Source organism: Pristis pectinata, chromosome 28 (genome assembly GCF_009764475.1).
Source record: "Pristis pectinata isolate sPriPec2 chromosome 28, sPriPec2.1.pri, whole genome shotgun sequence".
Taxonomy (NCBI): Eukaryota; Metazoa; Chordata; class Chondrichthyes; order Rhinopristiformes; family Pristidae; genus Pristis; species Pristis pectinata.
In genome coordinates, this window is record NC_067432.1 from 763,057 (window position 1) to 789,720 (window position 26,664).

Here is a 26,664-nt window from a genome sequence, read left to right on the forward strand (position 1 = left end):
GTCCTCTCTGTACAGGTCCCACCTTCCCCAGAAGAGATCCCAATGATCTAAAAATCTAAAATGTCTAAGTCTTTGAATTCAAAATTTTGAATTCAAAGTAACAACTTCCCTTTGGTGCACACGAACCTCTGACTTTTGCTGTCCGGTGCCACTACTTTCTTTCTGTATATTCCAAACTTTTGCAGTCCCATAGTTCCAAGACTTAATTTTGTCACATTTTGGCCATTAATGTCAAAGCAAAGATCAGAAAAAACAGCAACTACGTTCAATAAGTAATGGTCATTGTAGCACTGGCTTTACTTACCCAGTCTGTCGTAAAAGGGGCACCATTGGACATCAAGATTCGCACCTCATCATCCTGTCCAGCACGGGCAGCTTCTAAAAGCTTCTTCCCCAAATCCACAAGAGACATCTAGTCAGAAAGTAGACAAACACTCACTAAATAATTTATTCATCCATACAGTGGTAATCATTTGCTGCTTCATAACTGTCTTGGAAAAAACACAGAACACCAGAACATGGACATTTCACTTTGTGCACAATTAATTTATTTCCATAAATGACCTGCGTTTGAAGTGCTCTTTACTAAATGACATTGACAGAAACATTCTTAATATTGCTTCATTGGTGACAATATTGATTTTACAACCAATAACAATTTTTTCAGATAGAGATAAACGTAAGCTTATCCCAAACCCCAAACATCCTAACTCACTACAGGCTCTAGTCACCTATCATCCCTATGCTCACTGACCTACAATTGCTCCTAGTCTGGCCTTAGTTTTAAAATGCTCACCATCCAGCACCCTGCCCATCCCTCCCTCTCTCTGTAACCTCTTCCAGTCGTACAAGTTGCTTGAAATTCTGGCCTCTTGAACATCCATTGGTGGCTTAGGCTTCAAATGCTAAAGCCCTGAGTTCTGGAATTTCTTCCCTGAACCCCTCTTTCTTCAAAGCCTTCCTCTGACCAAGCTTTTGATCAAATCCCCAAATATCTCTGTGTAAAATTTTGATTGCAAAAAGACCAGTAAACCACCTTGGGACTTAAAGAAATTGTTGTAATTCTATCATAAATTACAATAATGTTGGTTTGAGGAGATTTCTTAAAGAAAAATGTTTTAACAGAACTATCTGAACTTTGCAGAACGATCTGAATTTTGAACAAATCCCGAGTTATAATACTTAAAGTTTTAGGTAGAATAGCAACCAGTTCCCAATTGTGCTCATTGGGCTGGCATTTTTCCCAGTAATTTGTTCCTGAAATATCAACTCCTCAATAATCAATATTTGGGACCAAACAAATTTATACCCAGCCTCATACATGTAGGACAAACTGATGGAAATAGCATCCATCAGATCCACGCTATTGAAGCTAACTGATGTTAACCTGATTGCTAAAGACAATCAAAAATATATGAGAACGATGTACTAACAGAAGAACAATCAACCTTAATTCAGTTCCGGGGAGAGATTGGTGGTACAAGCCTCACGTTGACATTACAATTATACTCTTATGAAAATATCCTACAGAAAACAGCTTTCTATTATATAATCCAAACAGCTATCCTCCATTTAAACAAAATCCTCGTATTTCTAAAGGGGAACTTGGATCCTTAAAAAATAAAATAATTTGTTCACAGAATGACGATATTATTGATAAAGGCTAGCATTTTTGTCCATCACTATATGCTGCCTGAACTGAGTGGTTTACTAGGTCATTTGTTAGAAATATAGGAAGTTAGAATGGTAGTAAAATTGATTGAGTCGTCTGTTAATTAACATTGGTCTTAGCGCAATAGAGAGGGGTGACCCAGGTTCAAGAAACCACAATGTAGAAGTCGTTTGTGTCAGGTTAAAAAATAATAAAGGTAAGAAGACTTTTATGAGACTAGCTTGCAGGTCCCCTAACAATAACCACAGGATAGAGTGTAAAGGAATAACATAAAACACTACAGCACTGGACAGGGCATTCGTCCCATGATGTTGTGCCAATCTTGATGCCAATTTATACTAAATGTCCTCTTCCTGTGTATCCCTCCATTCCCTTCAAATGCAACGGTCCGCTTCCACTACTACCCCTGCTACCCCACTCCGAACACCCACCACTCTCTGCATAAAAAACTAAGCCCTCACATCACCTTTAAACTTCCTCCCTCTAACCTTATGCTTTTAAGGTCCTCTGGTGTTTGACATTTCTACCCTGGGGAAAAGATTCTGACTGTCTACCCCATCTATGTCTCTCATAGTTTAAAAACCTCTGTCAGGTCTCCCCTTAACCTCCAATGCTATAGGGAGAACAACCCAAGTTTGTTCAATCTTTCCTTATTGCTCATACCCTTGAATCCAGGCAGCATCCTGATACATAGAACAGTACAGCATAGGCCCTTCGGCCCACAATGTTATGCTGAACTAATTAAATTAGTAATCAAATGCCCAACTAAACTAATCCATTCTGCCTACACAGTGTCCATATCCCTCCATTTCCCACACATTCACGTGCCTATCAAAGAGCCTCTCGAATATCCCTATCGTATTTGCCTCCAATGCCACCCCAGGCAGTGCACTCCAGGCACCCATGAACTCTCTTGTGTAAAAAACTTGCCCCACCCATCTCCTTTGAACTTACCCCCTTTCACCTTAAATGCATGCCCTCTGGTATTAAACACTTCAACGCTGGGAAGAAGATACTGGCTGTCTATTCGACCTATGCCTCCCATAATCCTATAAACCTTTATCAGATCTCCCCTCAGCACCCACTGCTCCAGAGATAACAACCCAAGTTTATCCAAGCTTATAGCACATGCCCTCTAATCCAGGCAGAATCCTGGAAAACCTCTTCTGTACCCTCTCCACAGTTTCCACATCTTTCCTATAATGGGGCAACCAGAACTACACACGATACTCCGTGTGGTCTGACTGAAGTTTTATGTAGATGCAGCATGACTTCCTTACTCTTATACTCAACACCCCTACCAATGAAGGCAAGCGTGCCGTACGCCTTCTTTACCACCTTATCCACTTGCATAGCCACTTTCAGTGAACTATGGACCTGGACCCCAAGATCCCTCTGTACCTCAATGCTGTTACCATTTACTGTGTACTTTCTCCTTTCATTTGACCTCCCAAAGTGCAACACCTCACACTTGCCAGGATTAAACTCCATCTGCCACTTCTCTGCCCGTACCTGTAACTGATCTATATCCTGCTGTATTCTTTGATAGCCCTTTTACACTGTCCACAGCTCCACCAATCTTTGTGTCATCTGCAAACTTGCTAATCCACCCATTCACATTTTCATCCAAACCATTGATATATATCACACACAACAGACGACCCAGCCCTGATCTTTGCAAAACACCACTGGTCATAGACCTCCAGCCAGAATAACAACCTTCTAGCCTTACACTCTGTCTTCTATGGACAAGCCAGTTCCGAATCCAAACATGCAATTCACCCTGGATCCCGTGTATCTTTATCTTCTGAATCAACCTACCATGAGGGACCTTATCAGGTGCCTTACTAAAGTCCATGTAGATAACATCCACTGCCTTATCCTTATCAAGCACCTTTGTCACCTCCTCAAAAAATTCAATCACGTTTGTAAGGCCTGACCTGCCCTGGACAAAGCCACGCTGACTGTCCCTAAGCAGGCCATGCCTTTCCAAATGCGCATAAATATCCTCTCTAATATATTCCCTACCACTGACGCGAGGTTCACTGGCCTACAATTACCTGGATTATCCCCACTTCCGTACTTGAACAAAGGCACTTGCTACTCTTCAATCCTCCGGGACCTTGCCTGTTGCTAGTGAGGACACAAAGGTCTTTGTCAAAGCCCCAGCAATCTCCTCTCTTGCTTCTTTCAGTATTCTGTGATATATGCCATCAGGCCCTGGAGGCTTAACCACCTTAATGCTTTTCATAAGACCCAGCACTACCTCCTCCTGAATCTCAAAATTGCACATTAGCGTGCCCCACTCTCTTTCAAATCCTTCTCCTTGGTAAATACCGAAGTACCTCAGCCACTTGCTCTGACTCCAAGCACAAACTCCCTCCTTTATCCCTGAGTGGACCTACCCTCTCCTTAGTTATCCTCTTTTTCTTAACGCAAGTATAAAATGCCTTGGGATTCTCCTTGATCCTGCTCACCAAGGCCATTTCATGGCTCCTTTTGGCCTTCCTGATTGCCAATGAGCACTTTCCTGCTATTTTCATATTCCACAAGGGCCCAGTCTGATTTTAGCTTCCTAAATCTTATATATGCTTCCTTTTTCTTCCTAACTTAATTTAGGACCTATTGGGTCATCCAAGGTTCCCTGACCTTACCATCCTTGTCCCTACTCCTTACTGGAACATGCCCATCCTGAACTCTGACCAGCTGATCTTTAAACAACTTCCACATATCAGACATGGAGTTGTCTGACAGCAGTTGCTCCCAATCAATGTCCCTTAGCTCCTGTCTTATCCTGTTGTAATTTGCTTTCCCCCAATTTAGTATCTTCCTGCAAGATTCAATTTCATCCTTACTCATAACCATCTTAAACATAATGAGCTGTGGTCACTATTCCAAAAAAATTTACCTACCATCAGGTCTGTCCCCTGGCCTGGCTCATTTCCCAAAACAAGGTTCAGTGTGTTCTCTCCTCTAGTTGGACTCTCCACAGACTGTTTCAAGAACCCCTCTTGGATGCACTGAAGAAATCCCACTCCATGCAAGCTTCTTGTATTAAGGAAGTTCCAATCAATACTGGGGAAGTTGAAGTTCCCCACTATGACAGCACTTTTCCATAATCAGTCTACATATCTGTTCCTCCACCTCTCGGTGGCTATTGGGGGGTCTATAGCACAATTCAATTAGCATAATTGCACCTTTCTTATTTTTGAGCTCCACCTATATTGCCTCTGTGGACAAGCCCTCCAGTATGTCTCTTGAGTACTGCTGTGACATTCTCCCTGATCAGTAGTGCAACCCCTCCACGTCTTTTGCACCCCACTCTATCACATGTAAAACAACAAGACCAAGGAACGTTGAGCTGCCAGTCCTGTCCCTCACGCAACCAGGTCTCTGTAATGCCAACAACATCATAATTCCATGTACTGATCCAGGCTCTAAGTTCTTCCTCCTTACCCATAATACTCCTAGTGCTGAAGTAAACACATTTCAGCTCATCAGCCCCACTGTGTTTACTAGCCTGTCCCTTGCTATCCTTCCTTTCAGTCTTGTCATACCATCTTTCTTGCCGTCAACCCTACCACCTATTGATCTGCCGCCGTGGTTCTCATCCCCCGCCACTCTAGTTAAGACATACTGCGAGCTTTTTGGAGAGGTACAGTGCAGGGGACCTTGTGTCGTGCTCTGAAATAGGCATAATTAATGACCTCAACATGAAGGTGGCCCTAAGATGCAGTAATCAAAATATAGTTGAATATTACATTCAATTTGAGGGGAGAGGAAAGGGTTCAAAAGAGTATTGTAAACTTATGAGACAGTTATGAAGGCATGAAAGCAGACCTAGCAAAGCTGAACTGTCAAATTAAATTAAGGGATCAATAATCATGAAGCAATGGCAGATGTTAAAGAGGATCTTTCAGGACACACACAATAGAAAAATTCCAACCAGAAACAAAAATTCCAAGGGGGATATTCACCATCTATGGTAAACTAAGAAGTTGTAGGAAATCAAAAAGTATTGCAGATGCCTGAAGTCTAAAATAAGAATGCTGAAAACACTCAGCAGTTTGGGCAACATCTGTGGAAAAAGAAAAAGAGTTAGTGTTTCAGGTCAAGTGACCCTTTGACAGAACTGAGAATGAGAGAAAAAAAAGTTAAAACTACTTTTTATCTTTCTCTGTTCTGATGAAGGGTCTCCAACCTGAAACATTAACTGTTTCTCTTTCACAGATGCTGCTTGATCTGCTGAGTGTTACCAGCATTCTCTGTATTCACTTTTTTTAAAAAGTTATTGAAACCTAAAGAAAACCTATCAAAACCTAAAGAAAAAGCATACGATTGCACAAAGAGGTAGTAAATCAGAATTTTAGACCAAATGTAAACAACAGCAAAGAATGACTAAAAAATTACTAAGGAAAGAAAATTTACTGTGAGATAAAGCCAGCCAAAAATATAAAGATAATAAGAGTTTTTTAAAAATATTTTTTTCAAAAAGTTAATGAACTGACCATTGGTCCAATACAAAGTGAATCTGGGGAATTAATAATGGAAAACAAGGAAATGGCAGATGAATTAAACAGGTATTTTGCTTCAGTTTCCCTGTAAAGAATACAGGTAACGCCCAGGAAACTGCTGTAAATTGGGAATTGGAATGGATGGAGGAACTCAGGAAAATTATAATCACCAGGGAAATGGTACTGAGTGAATAGTTGGAGCTGTGGGCTGGCCAGTGCCTGGGTCCCGATGGGTCTTAAAGGAAGTGTCTGGTGAGATGTGCTGGCTTTCATTTTCCAAATTTCAAAGATTTGGGGAAGGTTTCTTCAGATTGAAAAATAGCAAATGTAACTCCTTTATTCAAAATGGGAGACATAAAGCTGAAAACTTCAAGCCAGTTGGTTTAACATGTCAGAGGGACGTTAACAGAGGGATTTTGGGGTCCATGTCCACAGATCCCTCAAGGTTGCCGTACAGGTTGATAGGGTTGTTAAAAAAAGTGTATGGTGTGTTGGCCTTCATTATTCGGGGGATTGAGTTCAAGAGCCACGAGGTAATGTTGCCTATAAGACTCTGGTTAGACCACACTTGGAGTATTGTGTTCAGCTCTGGTCGCCTCATTATAGAGAAGGTGGAGAGGAGATTTACCAGGATGCTGCCTGGATTGGAGAGCATGTCATGAGGATAGGTTGAGCAAGCTAAGACTTTCTCTTTGGAGAGGAGGATGGGAGGTGACTTGATAGAGGTGTACAAGATGATAAGAGGCATAGATCGAGTGGACAGTCAGAGACTTTTTCCCAGGGCAAAAATGGCTAACAGGAGGGGGCATCATTTTAAGGTGATTGGAGGAAGGGGGATGTCAGAGGTAAATTGTTTTTACACAGAGAGTGGCAGGTGCGTGGAACACACCGCCGGCAGAGGTGGTGGAGGCAGATATATTAAGGACATTTAAGAGACTCTTAGATAGGCATATGAACGACAGGAAAACGGAGGGCTACATGGGAGGTAAGGGTTTGCTAGATCTTAGAGCAGGATAAAATGTCGGCACAAATTGGTGAGCCGAAGGGCCTGTACTGTGCTGTAATGTTCTATGTTTCTATCTGTCATAGGAAAAACGCTAGAAGCTATAATTAACAACTTCATAGCAGGGCACTTAGAAAAAATCAAGGTAATCAGGCAAAGTCAAATTTGGAGACACAAGAGACATCAGATGCTGTAATCTGGAGCAAAAAACAAACAGCTGGAGGAATTCAGTGGGCCAAGCAGCATGTGTGGAGGGAAAGGAACTGTCAATGCTTCAGATCAAAACTCAATCATATGAGTTTTGTGAATAAGAAATTCTATTTGACCAATTTATTGCAGTGCCCTGTACTGTGGCTAAAGGGGAAATCCTTGGACGTACTAAGATATCCAGAATGCATTTGATAAGATGCTGCATCAAATATTATTGCATAACATCAAAACTTATGGTTTATGAGGCAAAATATTGACATGAATGGAAGATTGGCTTGCTACAGGAGAGAGTATATTTTTTTTCCTGGTTGGCAAGATATTGAGGGTGTTGTGCCACTGGGATCAGTGCTGGGGCTTCAACTTTTTACAATTTATATGAATGACTCGGATAAATGCACTGAAAGTACAGCCGTTTAATTAGCTAATGACTCAAAAAGTAGAATCATAGTTATGAAGACACAAGGAATTTAGAAAATGACAAAAGCAGGAAATGCTGAAACACGGGTAGCATCTGTGGAAAGAGAAGCAGCTAACAAAGACCCTTCATCAGAACTGGAAGAGAGGAATCAAGTTAGTTTTACTTCAGTGAGGACTGGGGAGGAATGGAATGGTCAAAACAAGCATCTCTGATATGCTGAGGCCAGAGTTGACATCAGACCATGGTAATCCTGGCCTCACCCTTTCAGAAATTATCCAAATCTCACATTCTCTCTGCAACTTAAAACTAACCTGTTTTCTCTCTCTTCTAGTTTTGTCAAAAGGTCTTTGACCTGAAATGTTAACTCCGTTTCTCTTCCCACACATGCTGCCTGACCTGCTGACGTTTTCAACAACTTCAGTCGCAGATTTCCGGCATCTGTTTTTTTAAATTTCATTTACAACAGGATTTAGATAGATTAAATAAGTGGGCAAAGATATGGCACAGGGAGTATACTGGGAGAAAATGTGAAATTGTCCACTTCAGCAGGAAAAATGGCAAAGCATGTGGCCCAAGAATGAAAGACTGAAGATCTCCAAGATGGAGAGAGATCTGGATGGCCTGGAGCATGATTTGCAAAAGGTTAATATACAGCCATAAAAGTGGCAGGGTTATGCTTCAGTTATATAGAGCATTGTTGAGACTACATTTGGAATATCATGTAATATTGGTCTCTTCATTAAAGAAGGACATAATGCAGTGGAGGCTCTTCGGAGACAACTTTAACAGAATATCTGGAAAGGCAGGTCTTACGAGGAAAGGTAGGGCTGGTTAAGCTTGCTGGGTTGTAATATTCCCCTTGCCCTATCCTTCCCTCCAGCTCACCTTCTCTGCAACTTAAAACTAATCTTTTTTTCTCTTTCCTAGCTCCAATGAAGGGTCTTTGACCTGAAACTTTACACTATTTCTCTTTCCACAATTGGTGTTTGACCTGCTGAGTGTTTCCAGTATTTGCAGTTTTTGTTTCAGATTTTCAACATCTGCAGTTTCTTCTCTAACGTTCAACCTGAAACATCAGTTGTTTTCCTCTGTCTGCCTGTTGCATTCTCTCTCTCCATTCTTTCTTCAAAAGGTGTTACAATTGGAGGGATTTTTTGGAATATAGAGCATTTTGGAAGATTATATCCAATGCATGCATTGAATTATTAAGACGATATCTTTATTAGTCACATGCACATCGAAACACACAGTGAAATGAATCTTTTGCATAGAGTTTTCTGGGGGCAGACCACAAGTGTCGCCATGCTTCTGGTACCAACATAGCATGCCCACAACTCTCGACAGCAATTTTTCAATCCTCCCTGGCTATAAGGTTGAGGCCTGAGCTTTACAGGACTGCAACCACCGAACCGTTGTTTTAACATGGTGTAAAGGATAAAGCAAGTAATAGAGACCAGTTAGTTTAACTTTAGTGGTGGACAAATTATTGGATTTTAATCCAAGGGACAATATAAATCTTCTTCAGGAAGATATAGTTAATCAGAGACAGTCAGCAAGGATTTGTTAAGGGAAGGTTCTGACTAACGATTGAGGTGGTATCAGTGAAAGTCAATAATTTTGCCTCCATGGATTTGGACAGGGCTTTTCATAAGGCCACAGATGGCAGGTTGATTAAAAACAAACATTAAATCCATGGGTCCAAGAAAGAATGGCAAACTGAAGCAAATGGAAAGAATTAACAGATGATTTTGTATTTAGAAAGCTATTGCCAATAGGATTCCACAAGCTCAGTACTCAGTTCCTTGCCTTCCATAATACATATTACTGATGTAGACTAAAAAGGGCAGGATACTGACGTTCACAGATTATATAAAATTTGGCTGTGTGGTTTGACAGTGAGAAAGAAAGCTTTGGTGATAGATGGTAATAGAAAATTTATGGCATAAGATATTCCAGCTCAACATGTCCATGGTTGAGAAAAAGCTCTCCAGCATAATCCCACCTTGTAAGCACTTGGTCCATAGCCCTGCAGGTCACGGCTCATTAAGAACACATGCAAATCCATTTCAAATGTGATGAGTGCTTCTGCCTTTACCACCCTTTCATGCAGTGAATTCCAGATTCCCACCACCCTCTTGAATTAACGCAGATGGTGTCCAAGTATATGACTCACTAAAGACCAACTCAAAGGTGGAACAAGTAATTGGGAAAGTGACATGAATAGAAAATTTGGGAGATAATACTTCATTTATATATGGCTTTGGTGAGACCATCTTCAGTACTGTATATGGTATATGGTGGGGGGGGAGATGTAATAAGCTGAGAGGCAAAGGGCTGAAGAAGGAGGAATCCAATAAGAGAGGGCAGTACCATGGAATAAAGGATGGAGGGGAAGAGAGGAGATGGGCAAGTCCTCAAGGTGGGGGGAAGGAAGCCACAGGAACAAGGGAAGACAAAGGCGTGGGGTGGGAAGAAAAAGGGGTGGGGTTACCGGAAGTTAGAGAAATCAATGTTGAGGCCATCTGGTTGGAGACTCCTAAGGTGGAATACGAGGTGTTGTTCCTCCAACCTGCGTCTGACCTCAAAGGCGTTAATGTGTTGGAAACAATTCAGAGGTTTACTAAATTAATACTCAGAATGGGCAGGTTGTATTACAAGAAAGCTTCAATTGGCCAAGCTTGTATCTGCCAGAGTTTAAACGAGTGAGAAGTGATCCCCATTAAGACCCCTCAGAAGATGGTACATGTGGGAAGGATGTTTCCTCTTGTGGAATAATCTATAAGGAGGTGTCTGTGTTTAAAATTAAGGCATCAGCCTTTTCTTTCCTAACACCATGTTTGGAAATCTCTTCATCAAATGACTGCTGAAGCAAAGTTTTTGAATATTTTTAAAGCAAAGGTAAGACTTGTTAAGCAAAGGGGGCAAAAGGTTCCTCTGAGCAGATGTGAATGTGGAGTCATAGAGTCATACAGCACGGAAACAGGCCCTTCAGCCCAACTCATCCATGTCGACTGTGCTGCCCAGCGAGCTAGTCCCATCTGCCTGCATTTGGCCCATATCCCTCTAAACCTCTCCTATCCATGTACTTATCTAGATGGCTTTTAAACATTACTAATGTGCCCACCTCAACCACTATTTCTGGCAGCTCATTCCAAATACACACCACCCTTTGTGTGAAGAAGCTGCCGCTGATGTCCCTTTTAAATCTCTCACCTCTGATCTTAAACCTATGCCCTCTTGTTTTTAGCACCTCCTCCCTGGGAAAAAGACTATGTACTTTCACCGTCTATGCCCTTCATGATCTTATACACCTTATCAGGTCACCCCTCTTATCTCCTATGTTCCAGGGAATAAAGTCCTAGTCTACACAACCTCTCCTTGTAACTCAGGCCCCCAAGTCCAGGCAACATCCTGGTAAATCTTTTCTGCACTCTTTCTAGTTTAATAATATCTTTCCTATAACAGGATGACCAAAACTGTACACAATACTCCAAGTGCAGTCTCACCAACATCTTATGTAACTGCATCGTAACTTCCCAACTCCTAGACTCAATGCCCTGATTCACGAAGGCCAGTGTGCCAAACACTTTCTTCACCACTCTATCTACCTGTGACGCCGCTTTCACTCCTAGGTCCTTCTGTTCCATAACACCCACCAGGGCCCTACCATTCACTATACAAGTCCTACCCTGGTTTGATCTCCCAAAATGCAATACCTCACACTTAACTGGATTGAAAGCCATTTGCCAATCCTCAGCCCACATACCCAGCTGGTCAAGATCCCCCTGTAATTTTTCATAACCTTCCACACTATCTACAACACCACGTATTTTAGTATCATCCGCAAACTTACTAACCACGTCTTGTACACTCACATCCAAATCATTTATAACTTACAAACAACAAAGGTCCCAGCACCGACCCCTGTGGCACACCACTAGACACATACCTCCAGTCTGAGAAACAACCCTCGACCATCACCCTCTGCTTCCTACCACTGAACCAATTATGAATCCAATCCATTGTCTCTCCCTGGATCCCATGGGATCTAACCTTCCAGACCAACGTGCCAATGAGGGACCTTGATAAAGGCCTTGCTAAAGTCCATATAGACAACATCCACTGCCCTACCCTCATCTAACCTCTTGGTTACCTCCTTGAAGAACTCCGAGAGATTCATCAGACATGACTTAATGCACAAAGTGATGCTGACTGTCCCAAATCAGACCCTGTATCTCCAAATGTTGGTAGATCCTGTCCCTCAGAATCCCCTCCAGTAATTTAACCACCACTGATGCCAGACATAATGGCCTGTAGTTTCCTTGGTTTTGCTACCCTTTTTAAACAGTGGTACCACATTAGCCACTTTCCAGTCCTCTGGAACCTTGCCCATGACCAGAGATGAAGCAAAAATCTCTGCATGCGCCTCTGCAATTTCTTCTCTGGCTTCCCGTAAGGTCTGAGAATGCACCAGGTCAGGTCCTGGGGATTTATCCACCTTAATGCACTTTAAGGCCTCCAATCACTCCTCCCTGTTAATTCATCTGTGGTTCAAGACAACATTTCCCCAGCTTCCATCGTTTCCTCCACAGTAAAAAAAAACTGAAGAAAGATATTGATTTAAAAATCTCACCCATTTCCTTTGGTTCCACAGACGGCCATGCTGATCTTTAAGAGGACCTATTCCCTCCCTAACCACCTTTTCACTCTTAATATACCTATAGAATTTCTTAGGATTTTGCCTCACCTTGCCTGCCAGATCCTTCTCATATCCTCTTTTTGCCCTCCTAAGTGCACTCTTACACTTCTTGTAGCCATCAGGAGACTCACTAGTTACCAACTGCTGATGCGCAGTGTATGCCTCCCTCTTTTCCTTAACATCTCTTGTCAAACAGCGTTCCTGAAACCTGCCAGTCTTGCCCTTCACCCAATCAGGAACATGCAGGGCCTGAACTTTTTGACATCACACTTTTAAAGGCCTCCCTCTTGGAATTGCAATTGGAATTGGTTTTATTATTGTCACTTGTACCAAGATACAGCGAAAAACTTGTCTTGCATACTATTCATACAGATCCATTCATTACACGGTGCACTGAAGTAGTACAAAGTAAAACAATAGCGAATGCAGAGTAGTGTCACAGCTACAGAGAAGGTGTAGTGCAGGTAGACAATAAAGTGCAAGATCATAACAAGGTAGATTGTGAGGTCAAGAGTCCATCTTGGCAGACGCTCCTTTCCCTGAAAACAATGTCGCACAATCAACCACGACAAGATCCCACCTAATGGCTCCAAAACTTGCTCTGCCCCAGTTCAGGACCTTAACTTGTGAACCAGTCATATCCATAACTTCTCCATAACTATTTTAAAACTAATAGAATTATGGTCACTGGACGCAAAGTGCTCGCCGACAGGCACTTCTGCCACATGCCCTACCTCATTTCTTTGGAGGAGCTCCAGTGTTGCACCCTCTCTAATAGTTCCCTCTATATATTGATAAAGGAAGCTTTCTTGGACACATTTCACAAATTCCACTCCATCTAAGCCTTTTACGCTATGGTTGGCCCAGTCAATAGTAGGGAAGTTAAAAATCTCCCACTAATCTGCCTCACGAGCCTGATTGAATTCTTTGAGGATGTGACAAAGCACATTGATGAAGGTAGAGCAGTGGATGTGGTGTACATGGATTTTAGTAAGGTTTTTGATAAGGTTCCTCACGGAAGGCTTATTCAGAAAGTCAGAAGGCATGGGATCCAGGGAAACTTGGCTGTGTGGATTCAGAATTGGCTCGCACATAGAAGACAGAGGGTGGTTGTAGATGGAGCGTATCCTGCCTCGAGGTCAGTGACCAGTGGTGTTCCGCAGGGATCTGTTCTGGGACCCCTGGTCTTTGTGATTTTTATAAATGACTTGGATGAGGATGCAGAAGGGTGGGTTAGTAAGTTTGCTGATGAAAGAGGTTGGTGCTGTTGTGGATAGCGTAGAAGGTTGCTGTAGATTACAACAGGATATTGAGAGAATGCAGAGCTGGGCTGAGAAGTGGCAGATGGAGTTCAACATGGAAAAATGTGAAGTGATGCACTTCGGGAGATCAAATTTGAAGGCAGAATACAAGGTTAAAGGCAGGACTCTTAGCAGTATGAAGGAACAGAGGGATCTTGGGGTCTGCATCAAGGTTGCCGCGCAAGTCGATAGGGTTGTTAAGAAGGCGTATGGTGTGTTGGCCTTCATTAGTCAGGGTACTGAGTTCAAGAACCACGAGATAATGTTGCAGCTCTATAAAACTCTAGTTAGACTACACTTGGATTATTGTGTTCAGTTCTGGTCACTTCATTATAGGAAGGATGTGGAAGCTTTAGAGAGGGTGCAGAGATTTACCAGGATGCTGCCTGGATTGGAGAGCATGTCTTATGAGGATAGGTTGAGCGAGCTAGGGCTTTTCTCCTTGGAGAGGAGGATGATGAGAGGTGACTTGATAGAGGTGTACAAGATGATAAGAGGCATAGATTGACTGGACAGTCAGAGACTTTTTCCCAGGGCAACAATGGCTAACATGAGGGGACATAATTTTAAGGTGATTGGAGGAAGATATAAGAGGGATGCTAGGGGTAAGTTTTTTTACACAGAGAGCAGTGGGTGTGTGGAACACACTGCTGGCAGAGGTTGTTGGAGTAGATACATTAGGGACATTTAAGAGACTCTTGGATAGACACATGAATGACAGAAAAATAGGGGGCTATGTGGGAGGGAAGGGTTAGCTAGATCTTAGAGCAGGATAAAATGTTGGCACAACATTGTGGGTCCAAGGGCCTGTCCTGTGCTGTAATATTCTATGTTCTAATATTACCCTATTATGTTTATAACTAGCTGCAATATCTCTACATATCTGCTCCTCCAATTCCTGCTGACTATTGGGGGTCTATAATACAATCCCATCAGAGTGACCATCCCCTTTTTGTTTCTAAGTTCTACCCATATGGCCTCACTGGATGATCCCCCAAAAATATTCCAATGACCTTTGTTATCTCCTCTCTTACCTGCACTTGTCACACCCGTAGCATCTGTATCCTGGAACATTGAGCTGCCAGTCCTGCCCTTCCCTCAGCCATGTTTCTGTTAGGGCTGAGATATCCCAGTTCCCAGAGACAATCTACGCCCTGAGTTCATCCACCTTACCTGTCAAGCCTCTTACAATTAAATAAATGCAGTTTAAACCAATGATCTTTCCTCTATCTTTACTGTGCTCCTGTCTATCCTGATGATTAAATTTGCTCTCATTGGCTACAGTATTATCCCCTGATTTCTCACCAGCCACTCCACTGCTCAGGACTCCACCTCCCGCCACTCTAGTTTAAACCCTCCCGAGTAGCAGTAGTAAATCTCCCAGCCAGGATATCAGTCCCCCTCCAGTTCAGGTGCAACCAGTTTCTCTTATACAGGTCACCCCTTCCCTGGAAGAGATCCCAATGAGCCAAGAACTTGAATCCCTGCCCCCTGCACCAGCTCCTCAGCCACACATTCATCTGCTGCCGCAAAACAACAAATTTCACGTCATATACATCAGTGATAATAAACCTGCACATGGCATTGGGAGTAATCCAGAGATGAATAACATTAAGGTCCTGCTTTTTAGGTTCTCTCCTAATTCCCGATATTCACTATGCAGGACTCTGTAAAAAAAAAATAAAATAAAAAAAATTGTCCTGCACATCTCCCTTTAACTTTCCCCCTCTCACCTTAAAGCTGTGCCCTCTAGTATTTGACATTTCTACCCTGGGAAAGAAAGTCTTATTATCTACCCCTCTCATAATTTTATAAACAGGTCTCCCCTCAGCATCCAACACTCCAGGGAAAACAAGTCTGTCCAACCTCTCCTTATAGCTCATGCCTCCCAATCCAGGCAACATCCCGGTCAACCTCCTCTGTGCCCTCTCCAAAGCCTCCACGCCCTTCCTATAATGGGGCAACCACAACTTCACACAGTACTCCAAATGCGTCCTAACCAAAGTTTTATACAGCTGCAACGTGAATTCTTGAGTCTTTTTCTCAATGATGCGACTGATGAAGGCAAGCACACCTCCTTTACCACCCTATTTACGTGTTGCCACTTTCAAGGATCAATGGACTTGAACCCCGAGATCCCCCTGTATATCAAAATTAAATTTTACTAAATGGTGGAGCAGGCTTGAGGGACAGAGTGGTCTACTCCTCCTCCTCCAAATTCATGTATTTGTATGTCCCATACTTTTTGACTCCTCTGCAAACAAAACAGGCCCTTCCTGTTAATTCTATGCACGCCCCTCATAATTTTATACAATTTAAGTTTCCCATCAGCCTCTTTTGTTCTAAAGAAAAGGCCCCTAGTTTATCTAAAATAATAACCTAATTGCAAAAAATTGAAGGTGTTGGAAACCTGAAATAAAAACAAAACATTGCAGGAAATACCTAGCAGATCATCTGTGGACACAGAAATGAAGTCAATGTTTCAGGTTGAAAACCAAAAGCTGCAGATTCTGGAAATTACATTAAAAAGGAAATACAGGAAGTATTGTGGTCAGGCAGCATCTATGGAGAGGGAAGAAGAATTAATGTTTCAGGTTAATGAACCTCATCAGAACTGGAACAATGAGAAAACAAATGTTTTTTTAAGTTGGAGAGAAAGGGAGGTGTGGGGAGGGAATGCCTGTGATAAGTTGGAAACCACAGTTATCCAGGTGACAATGTTTTTGGAGATGTATGATGAACAGTCATTGACCTGAAACCTTAACTCTGTGTTCCTCTGCCCGACCTGCTCAGGATTTTCATCATTCCATTTTTTATGTAACGTTTCAGGTCAATGTCTTTCATCAGAACTAGGAAAAGTTACAAAAAAGAAATCACATGTTGGGTTGTAGAACGGGGGAGGTGGAAGGGGATACCTGTGATAAGGTAGAAACCAAGTGAGAATGAACAGTGGAGGTGCTGGCTGAAAAAGGGTGGCAGCTTGTTCATTGCAATGATCTGTCAAGAGACAACTGAGGACAGAATTGTCAGGCAAAAAAAAGGTGGAAGTTCTCAGCTGATCAAGAAGTCTACAGAAAGAGAGCGCCTGGATCTTACAGTCTCTCCTATCTCCCCAGATCACAGATTTCTCTTTAGCACCACCATTGAGCATGTTACTATAGAAAAGACAGTGGCCTTGGGAGAGCTGTGAGCCAAACAAAAAGGGTCAGACAGTGGCTTCCATGACATCCAACATATGGAGCAGCATGGCCCACACTCAGAATGCAGCCCCAAACCTCACAGCTCAACAGAGCAGCCAGACCACTCACTCCAGCCTGCCCAACACCAGCCCTTATAGGCTGCCACTCCACACCAAACCACTGGCAATTCTTTACTAGCTGATCACCAGTGGAGGGCAGAGGTTTGTGCCAGGAACCTGGCACAACCTGCAAGAATTTGAACAGAAGTTCAATAATCAGCTAAGAGCATCGTAATGCATCAGTGCTCTACAAGGCATCCCTAAGCAAGATGTGTAGAGTCCAACATCCTTCTGTTCCTCCACATCACTCAATATTGTCCCATTTGTGGTATATTCCCATGCCTTATTATCTTACACTTCTCTGAATTCCAGTTGCTGTTTTTCTGCCAAAATCAAACCATGTAAAGCTTTCCTTCTCAGTCAATTCCTGTATCAGCCGCAAATTTCTTCACTGGGCCCCATACATTTAGGTCACCGTCGACAATAATAAGTACCATCAAAAACAACAGACCCAGTACTAGGCCCTGCAGAGTCCCCCCTGGTTAACAGCATTCCGGTGACAGAAACACTCGCCAATTCTTTGCTCCCCGTCACTGAATCGATTTTACATTCAATTAGCCATTCTCCTATAGATCGCGTAGGCTTTTGGTCTGGGATCTGCCTGCCAGGTCGTTCCGTGTTCAAAGCTTTCACTACAATCCATATGGAATACATCCAACACCCTACACTCATCGACCACCCCCACCCATTTAAACAAATGCAGATGCTATCAGACAACCCCTCCCCACCGAACCAGGGGTCAGCCTTTAGGCTATCCAGTACCTCCCATCGTGATCCTCCAGGATTCCCTGCTAATGAAGCCCGAGCGATGGCACCGCTCCCCGACTCTGCCCGGCCTGGACATTTAGGGAAGGGGTTATGTCACCCAGCCCCGCCGCTCCCCCCTCCCCCGTGCCCCACTCCCACCCCCTCCCCTCTCCCACCCCCACCCCACTCCCACCCCGTGTCCGACTCCCACCCCCCTCCCCCGTGCCCCACTCCCACCCCCACCCCCCACCCCGTGCCCCTCTCCCACCCCCCTCCCCCGTGGCCCCGCTCCCAGCCCTGAGGCTCCCACTCCCCTCCCGCCCCCGCGGGCTCTGCTCATGGGGCGAGTGCAGCCTCGGCCCTCGCTCCCGGACGGAGACCGCACCGACGGCCCGGGCCTCCGGGCCCGGACGGGGAGCAGCCCGGGCCGGGCCGGGCCAGGCCAGGTCCGGGGGCTGAGCCGCAGCCCGGCTGTCGCCGCAGTCGGGGCAACAGGAAGCGGGCGGCGGCCCGGGGCCCGGCGCCTTTCCGGGGGAAGTCGATTATTGTTTAAGGCGCAGAGAAAGGGATCAACTTCCACATCCGGTCGGCCATCGCCTCAGCGTGACCTGGAAAAGCTTCAGGCCGCCCGCGCGGGGAGCGGGAGCCCGGACCGACCTCCCGCCACAAGGCGCACCTACCTCGGCCGCCGGCTGTGGCTCCGGGCGGCGGCGGGGACCGGGCGGCGGGACGGAGGAGGACGCAGGCCCCGCGCTGGCACCGAGCGCAAGGCGGACCGCGGAGGGCGAAGGTGGGCGCACGTGACCCGGGCCGCGCGCCCGGGCCGCCGCCGCCATCTTGGTGCAGGAGTGAATGGCGCGGCCGTGACGGCCTGAGGTGGCCCGGAGACGGGACATGACGGGACGGGGCGGCGAGTGAGGTGAGCTGGAGGGAGGAGCACAGAGAGACGGTGCCACAACGTGTGGGCCGGCGGCTAAAGCTGCAGAGTTGCCTTAAACACCCGAGCTGAACCTGAGGACCTGTAGGCCGCAGGCTCCAGCTGGTCGCCCGACGTCGCATATTGGAGCCCCGGGGTTTGGGGGGGTGTGGGATGAGCCGGTGGTTGGGGGGGGGTGTGGGATGAGCCGGTGGTTGGGGGGGGGGGTGTGGGATGAGCCGGGGGTTTGGGGGGTGGTGTGGGATGAGCCGGTGGTTGGGGGGGGGGGGTGGGATGAGCCGGTGGTTGGGGGGGGGGGTGGGATGAGCCGGTGGTTGGGGGGGGGGGTGGGATGAGCCGGTGGTTGGGGGGGTGGGGTGGGATGAGCCGGTGGTTGGGGGGGGGGGTGTGGGATGAGCCGGTGGTTGGGGGGGGGGTGTGGGATGAGCCGGTGGTTGGGGGGGGGGGTGTGGGATGAGCCGGTGGTTTGGGGGGTGGTGTGGGATGAGCCGGTGGTTGGGGGGGGGGTGGGATGAGCCGGTGGTTGGGGGGGTGGTGTGGGATGAGCCGGTGGTTGGGGGGGTGGTGTGGGATGAGCCGGTGGTTGGGGGGGTGGTGTGGGATGAGCCGGTGGTTGGGGGGGGGTGTGGGATGAGCCGGTGGTTGGGGGGGGTGTGGGATGAGCCGGTGGTTGGGGGGGGGTGTGGGATGAGCCGGTGGTTGGGGGGGGGGTGTGGGATGAGCCGGTGGTTGGGGGGGGGGGGTGTGGGATGAGCCGGGGGTTGGGTGGGGGGGGTGTGGGATGAGCCGGTGGTTGGGGGGGGGTGTGGGATGAGCCGGTGGTTGGGGGGGTGGTGTGGGATGAGCCGGTGGTTGGGGGGGGTGTGGGATGAGCCGGTGGTTGGGGGGGGTGTGGGATGAGCCGGTGGTTGGGGGGGGTGGTGTGGGATGAGCCGGTGGTTGGGGGGGGGGTGGTGTGGGATGAGCCGGTGGTTGGGGGGGGGGGCGGTGGGATGAGCCGGTGGTTGGGGGGGGGGGGCGGTGGGATGAGCCGGGGGTTGGGGGGGGGGGCGGTGGGATGAGCCGGGGGTTGGGGGGGGGGGCGGTGGGATGAGCCGGTGGTTGGGGGGGGGGGCGGTGGGATGAGCCGGTGGTTGGGGGGGGGGGCGGTGGGATGAGCCGGTGGTTGGGGGGGGGCGGTGGGATGAGCCGGTGGTTGGGGGGGGGGGGCGGTGGGATGAGCCGGTGGTTGGGGGGGGGGCGCGGTGGGATGAGCCGGTGGTTGGGGGGGGGGGGCGGTGGGATGAGCCGGTGGTTGGGGGGGGGGGGGCGGTGGGATGAGCCGGTGGTTGGGGGGGGGGGGCGGTGGGATGAGCCGGGGGTTGGGGGGGTGGTGGTGTGGGATGAGCCGGTGGTTGGGGGGGGGGGGCGGTGGGATGAGCCGGTGGTTGGGGAGGGGGCGGTGGGATGAGCCGGTGGTTGGGGGGGGTGTGGGATGAGCCGGTGGTTGGGGGGGGTGTGGGATGAGCCGGTGGTTGGGGGGGGTGTGGGATGAGCCGGTGGTTGGGGGGTGGTGTGGGATGAGCCGGTGGTTGGGGGGTGGTGTGGGATGAGCCGGTGGTTGGGGGGGGTGTGGGATGAGCCGGTGGTTGGGGGGGGTGTGGGATGAGCCGGTGGTTGGGGGGGGGTGTGGGATGAGCCGGTGGTTGGGGGGGGTGGTGTGGGATGAGCCGGTGGTTGGGGGGGGGTGGTGTGGGATGAGCCGGTGGTTGGGGGGGTGGTGTGGGATGAGCCGGTGGTTGGGGGGGGTGGTGTGGGATGAGCCGGTGGTTGGGGGGGGGTGGTGTGGGATGAGCCGGTGGTTGGGGGGGGGGCGGTGGGATGAGCCGGTGGTTGGGGGGGGGGGCGGTGGGATGAGCCGGTGGTTGGGGGGGGGGGGCGGTGGGATGAGCCGGTGGTTGGGGGGGGGGCGGTGGGATGAGCCGGTGGTTGGGGGGGGGGGCGGTGGGATGAGCCGGTGGTTGGGGGGGGGGGCGGTGGGATGAGCCGGTGGTTGGGGGGGGGGGCGGTGGGATGAGCCGGTGGTTGGGGGGGGGGGGGCGGTGGGATGAGCCGGTGGTTGGGGGGGGGGGCGGTGGGATGAGCCGGTGGTTGGGGGGGGGGCCGGTGGGATGAGACGGTGGTTGGGGGGGGGGGGGCGGTGGGATGAGCCGGTGGTTGGGGGGGGGGGCGGTGGGATGAGCCGGTGGTTCGGGGGGGGGGGCGGTGGGATGAGCCGGTGGTTGGGGGGGTGGTGGTGTGGGATGAGCCGGTGGTTGGGGGGGGGGGCGGTGGGATGAGCCGGTGGTTGGGGGGGGGGGCGGTGGGATGAGCCGGTGGTTGGGGGTGGGGGGGCGGTGGGATGAGCCGGTGGTTGGGGGGGGGGGCGGTGGGATGAGCCGGTGGTTGGGGGGGGGGTGTGTGGGATGTTGGGGTTTGGGGGGTGGTGTGGGATGAGCCGGTGGTTGGGGGGGTGGTGTGGGATGAGCCGGTGGTTGGGGGTGGGGGGGCGGTGGGATGAGCCGGTGGTTGGGGGTGGGGGGACGGTGGGATGAGCCGGTGGTTGGGGGGGGGGGGCGGTGGGATGTTGGGGTTTGGGGGGTGGTGTGGGATGAGCCGGTGGTTGGGGGGGTGGTGTGGGATGAGCCGGTGGTTGGGGGTGGGGGGGTGGTGGGATGAGCCGGTGGTTGGGGGTGGGGGGGCGGTGGGATGAGCCGGTGGTTGGGGGGGGGTGTGTGGGATGTTGGGGTTTGGGGGGGTGGTGTGGGATGAGCCGGTGGTTGGGGGGGTGGTGTGGGATGAGCCGGTGGTTGGGGGGGGGGTGTGGGATGAGCCGGTGGTTGGGGGGGGGGTGTGGGATGTTGGGGTTTGGGGAGTGGTGTGGGATGAGCCGGTGGTTGGGGGGGGGGGTGTGGGATGAGCCGGTGGTTGGGGGGCGGGGGGGTGGGATGAGCCGGTGGTTGGGGGGCGGGGGGGTGTGGGATGCGCCGGTGGTTGGGGGGGGGGGTGGGATGAGCCGGTGGTTGGGGGGGGGGTGTGGGATGAGCCGGTGGTTGGGGGGTGGTGTGGGATGAGCCGGTGGTTGGGGGGTGGTGTGGGATGAGCCGGTGGTTGGGGGGGGGGGTGGTGTGGGATGAGCCGGTGGTTGGGGGGGGTGGGACGAGCCCTGGGTTGGGAAGGTGTTTTGTGGGGTGGGGGGGGGTGGTGTGGGATGAGCCCGGGGTTGGGGGTTGGGTAGTGTTGGATGAGCCCAAGGTAGGGGGTGTGTGTGTGTGCATGATGAGCCCGGGGTTGTGTTGGGGGTGTGCGGGATGAGCCCTGGGTTTGGGGGGTAGGGGGTTTTGTAGGATGAGTTGTGGGGGGGTGGTGTGGGATGGGTTGGGGGGTGTGGGGTGGCCCCTGGGTTGGCAAGGGTGTTTAGCAGGGTTGTGGGGTGAGCCCAGGGTAGGGTGTGGGTGTGTGTGCGTGATGAGCCCAGGGTTGTGTTGGGGGTGTGCGCGATGAGCCCGGGGTTAGGTAGGGGCAGTGAGGCGAATTTGGGGCAGGTTGCTGGTGGAGTGAGCTGGAGTGGGGGGAGTGAGTTGGGGTAAGGGGTGCACTGCCCATGAGCTGGGATTTTGGGTCCAGTTCAGCCCGTGGGGTTTGGTGTACAGCCACACTTTGGCCTAAATAGAAAGACAAGAGCAAGAATGTGCCCTTTGGCTGTTCAAGCTCGCTCCACCTTTCAGTACAATTATTACTGATTTTGTACCTCAATACTGACTTCCTACCCCATATTCAGCATCATGGTCCCCAGCCTTTTTTTGGTTAAGCATTTCACAGGGTCACCACCATGGATTGAAGAAAAATCTCCTTGTCTCAGACCTAAGTGTCATATCGTGTATCTTGAGAATTTGAACCTTGGTTTTAGACTGCCTCCTAGCCAGGAAAACATCCTTCCTGCACCTAGTCTGGCGAACCCTAGCAGAACTGCATACGTTTCAATTAGATCAAGTCTTGTTTTAAATTTTAGAGATTACAGGTCTTGTTGGCCCAACTTCTCCTTGTACCACAGTTCCACCATTGCCAGGAATCAGTCAAACAAGAAAATAGCAGGAGTAGGCCACCCCTCAATGGCGGGTATATCCTTTTTGTTACAGAGACCAAAATTGCATATTGTAGATTCACTATGAGTCTATGTAGCAAGACAACCTTGCTCCTGTACTTCAATCCTCTTGTAATGAAGGCCAATGAACCACTTGCCACCTTAACTGATTGCTGCACCTGCATGTTTGCTTTCAAAGACTGTTTGTTATTACAAGGATAGCAGACCTCAACATTTTTCAGTCTATAACCATTTAATTAATACTTTGCCTTTTGAACATATAAGGGCACAGATTGAGTGATTAGACAAAAACCTGGCAAATGGAGTTTAATGTGGGGAAGTGTGAGGTCATGCACATTGGTAAGAGAAATTAAAAACCAGATGATTATCTAAATGGATTGAGACTACAGATGAGTGAAGTTTAGAGGGATCTAGATGTCACTGTGCAGTCATCAATGATTCATGTACTATGTTCAGAGCCATTTGCAACTCCCAAGTACTGAAGCAGTCTACATTCAAATGCAACAAGATCTGGACAATATCCAGGCCTGGGCTGATAGGTGGCAAGTAACAATCGTGCCGCACGAGTGCCAGGCAATGACAGTATACAACAGGCAAAGATTCAGTGATCACTTACTGACATTCAATGGCATTATCACTGAATCTCCCACTATCAATATCCTGGGGGAGGGTTACCATTGACCAGAAACTGAACTGGAGTAGCCATATACACAGTGTGACTACAAGGGCAGGTCAGAGGCTAGGAATCCTACTGTAAGTAACTCCCCTCCTAACTCCCTAAAGCCTGTCCAGCATCTACAAGGCTCATCAGGAGTATGATGGAATACTTTCCACTTGTCTGGATGAGTGCAACTTCAACACCATACAGGACACAGCAGCCTGCTTGATATACACCCCATCCACAACCATGCACAGTAGCACTAGTTCGTACCATCTAGAGGATGCACTGCAGCAACTCGGCAAGATTCAATGGACAGCACCTTCCAGACCCATGACATCTATCAGCTGGAAGGACAAGGGCAGTAAAAGCATGGGAACACCACCACCGGGAAGTTGCCTTCCAAGCCACACACCATCCTGACTTGGAAATATATCATCTTTCCTTTACCATTGCTGGGTCAAAATCCATGAACACTCTCCCTATCAGAATTGTGGGTATATCCACACCTCAAGGACTGCAACAGTTCAAGAAGGCAGCGCACTACCATCTTCTCAATGGCAATTAGGGATGGGCAATTAAATGCTGGTTCAGTCTGCATAGCCCACATCCCTGGAACGAATAATAAAACAAAAATCACAAGGTTAGCAGGAAGGTCTAACAGGTAGTTGAGAAGGCAAATGGCATGTTGGCCTTTATTGCAAAGTGCTTGGAGCTTAAGAATAGGGAGGATTGTCCTATTAAGAGAGGCTAGACAGTTTGGCTCTGTATTCTTTAGAGTTTAGAAGGATGAGGGGTGACCTTATTCAAACATTTCTGTTCCTAAGGGGGCTTAACAGGGTAGATGTCAGAATATTTGCACCAGTGGGAGAGTTACAAACAAGAAGACACAGCTGCAAAATAAGGGGCCGGTCATTTAAAACTGTAGAAATTTCTCTCGGAGGGTAGTGAATCACTGGAATTCTCTGCCCCTGAGGGTGATGGACGCCAGATCATTAGATGTATTTCAGGTGAAGATAGATACAGTAAATATTTAGAAGATTGAGGAATTGAGGCTTATGGGGAAATCAGAGCAGAAGAGGTGTTGAGGCCAGCAGAAATCAGCCATGATCATATTAAGTGGTGAGGCAGTCTTGAGGGATGCCAACTCCTGCTCCTATTTTCTTGTATATACTTACGCACACACTTAACTTGTCTAATTCATCTGTTTACATACTCAGAACTCATATTGTTGTAGGCAAGCTTAGAAATATCATATTCTATTTTCTTATCTAAGTCATTGATATGTATTATGAATAGCTGCAATCTAAGCATGGATCCCTGCTGTATCCCACTAGTCACTGCCTGGCATAATTTATTCCTACTCTGGTTCCTTTATGTAAGCAATTTTTATATTTATTGCCAGTATATTATCCCCAATCTCGTACTTTGATTTTTCACACTGACCTCGTGTGGGACTTCCGAAAAACTAAATACACTACAATGACTAATTTGTCCCTTATCTATTTTACCAGTTGCATCCTCAAAAAAACTCCACATTTGTCAAACATGATTTCACCCTTTCATGTTGATTTTGTCTAATCCCAATAATATTTTCTAAAAATCCTGTAATCACATCCTTTATGATAGACTCTTGCATTTTGCCTATACTGAACTGGTCTGTAAGTTTACTGTTTCCCGTCTCCCTCCTTTTTTAAACAATGGAGTCACCACCCTCCAACCTGCAGGAACCATTCCATAGTTGGTAGAACTTTGAAAGATGACCATCAATGCATCCACTGTTTCCCTGACATGTAGATTATCAAGCCCTGGGATTTATCAACTTTCAGTCCTAATAATTTCCCCACTTTTTTATTTATTAATACTAATTTCCTTTTATTCTTTATCATTGGACTCTTGGTTTGCTAGCATTTCTGGTAAATTATTTGTGTTTTCTGTGAAGATAGAACCAAAGTATTTGTTGAAGTGTTCTGCCATTTATTTGTTCCCCATTATAAATTCTTTCTGATTGTAACCAACATTACATTTGTCTTTGCTAATCTTTTTTTTTACATATTTGGAAAAGCTTTTGCAGTTTCTTTGTAATTGTATTCTGACATTCTATTTTTGTTCTTTAATTAATCTTACTGTATTCAAAACTGTCCCCAATCCTCAGTCTGGCTACATTTTCTGACAACTTGATATGACTCCTCTTTGGATTGAATACTGTCCTTAACTTCTTTTGCTGGCTGTGGTTGGGTCATGTTCTTTTGTGTTTTTGCACCAGGAAGGAATGTGGAACAGTTGCAATTCCTGCAACGAGATTCCCCCCTTCCTACCAGGTTCTCTTCAGCACTCGGAAGATGTCCTTTATTCACAAATTAGGGGTTTGTGAATGCAGATGCAAAAGAACCTTATCTGTCCCTCTAAACTATATCTTCCCCTGCTACTATTGCACCACTTTCACCTCGTCTTCCCTTTGGCCTTGTGTACTATGCTGCAGGGATCAGATGGCCCTTCTCTGTTTGTGCCCACGTGGGCGTTGTATACTTTGTACTTGTTAGACAAGAAAAAAGTAACAAGCTGACACTCCTACATCACTGTATCCTGAGTCTTGTACCTACGTCAGTCAAAGTCCCATCCTTCTGGTGCTCTCTACTGTTAAATCCAGAATTCTACCCAAGAGGTGTAATTACCACCTGGATCAAAGGGTCCAGGTCCCTCTCTCCTTCCCTGGTACATTATAAAGTCTGCAAGTCAGATTGTGGCTCAAAAACCCTGAGCCAGGATTTCTCAAGATGTAAAGTAGTTACTGCAAATGTGTTTGCTGAAGATCTGACTGAGTTCCATCAGCTCCCACGTGTTATAGTTACAACACATCGCCTGCCCTGCTATATCTATTAAATTTTGATTTATATACTTGGTGAATTTTGGTTTCTATCACTTTGATATTTAGATTAATTTTTAAATAATTAGTTTATCAATTAAAAGTTAAATAGTCTAAATGACTTCTACGGACTCTTCAGTTGTTTACAAACTTTACACTTGTAGTTTTCACAATACACTTTCAAAAGCTCATTCCTAAAGCAAACAGGAACCAATAGA

General features: G+C 47.5%; 2 protein-coding genes across 9 annotated transcripts in view; one reads left to right on the top strand and one right to left on the bottom strand.

The window, feature by feature from the left end:
- Positions 1-18,758, bottom strand: part of gabpb1 (GA binding protein transcription factor subunit beta 1) — an 84,304-nt gene extending 65,546 nt beyond the window's left edge. For 5 of the 8 annotated variants that reach the window (XM_052040246.1, XM_052040244.1, XM_052040245.1 and 2 more), the window contains exons 1-2: positions 18,543-18,758; positions 305-412 (exon numbers count right to left, since the gene is read on the bottom strand). In XM_052040246.1, the coding sequence (XP_051896206.1) occupies positions 305-412; positions 18,543-18,758 (324 nt within the window). Of the gene's footprint in view, positions 1-304; positions 413-16,259; positions 16,574-17,877; positions 17,989-18,542 lie in introns of those variants that run through there. The other 3 variants (XM_052040249.1, XM_052040250.1, XM_052040248.1) reach the window with 3 other exon arrangements.
- usp8 (ubiquitin specific peptidase 8) overlaps positions 18,186-26,664 on the top strand; it is a 61,991-nt gene continuing 53,512 nt past the window's right edge. The window contains exon 1 of the mRNA XM_052040241.1: positions 18,186-18,781. The gene's annotated coding sequence lies outside the window, so the exon portion shown is untranslated. The remainder of the gene's footprint in view (positions 18,782-26,664) is intronic.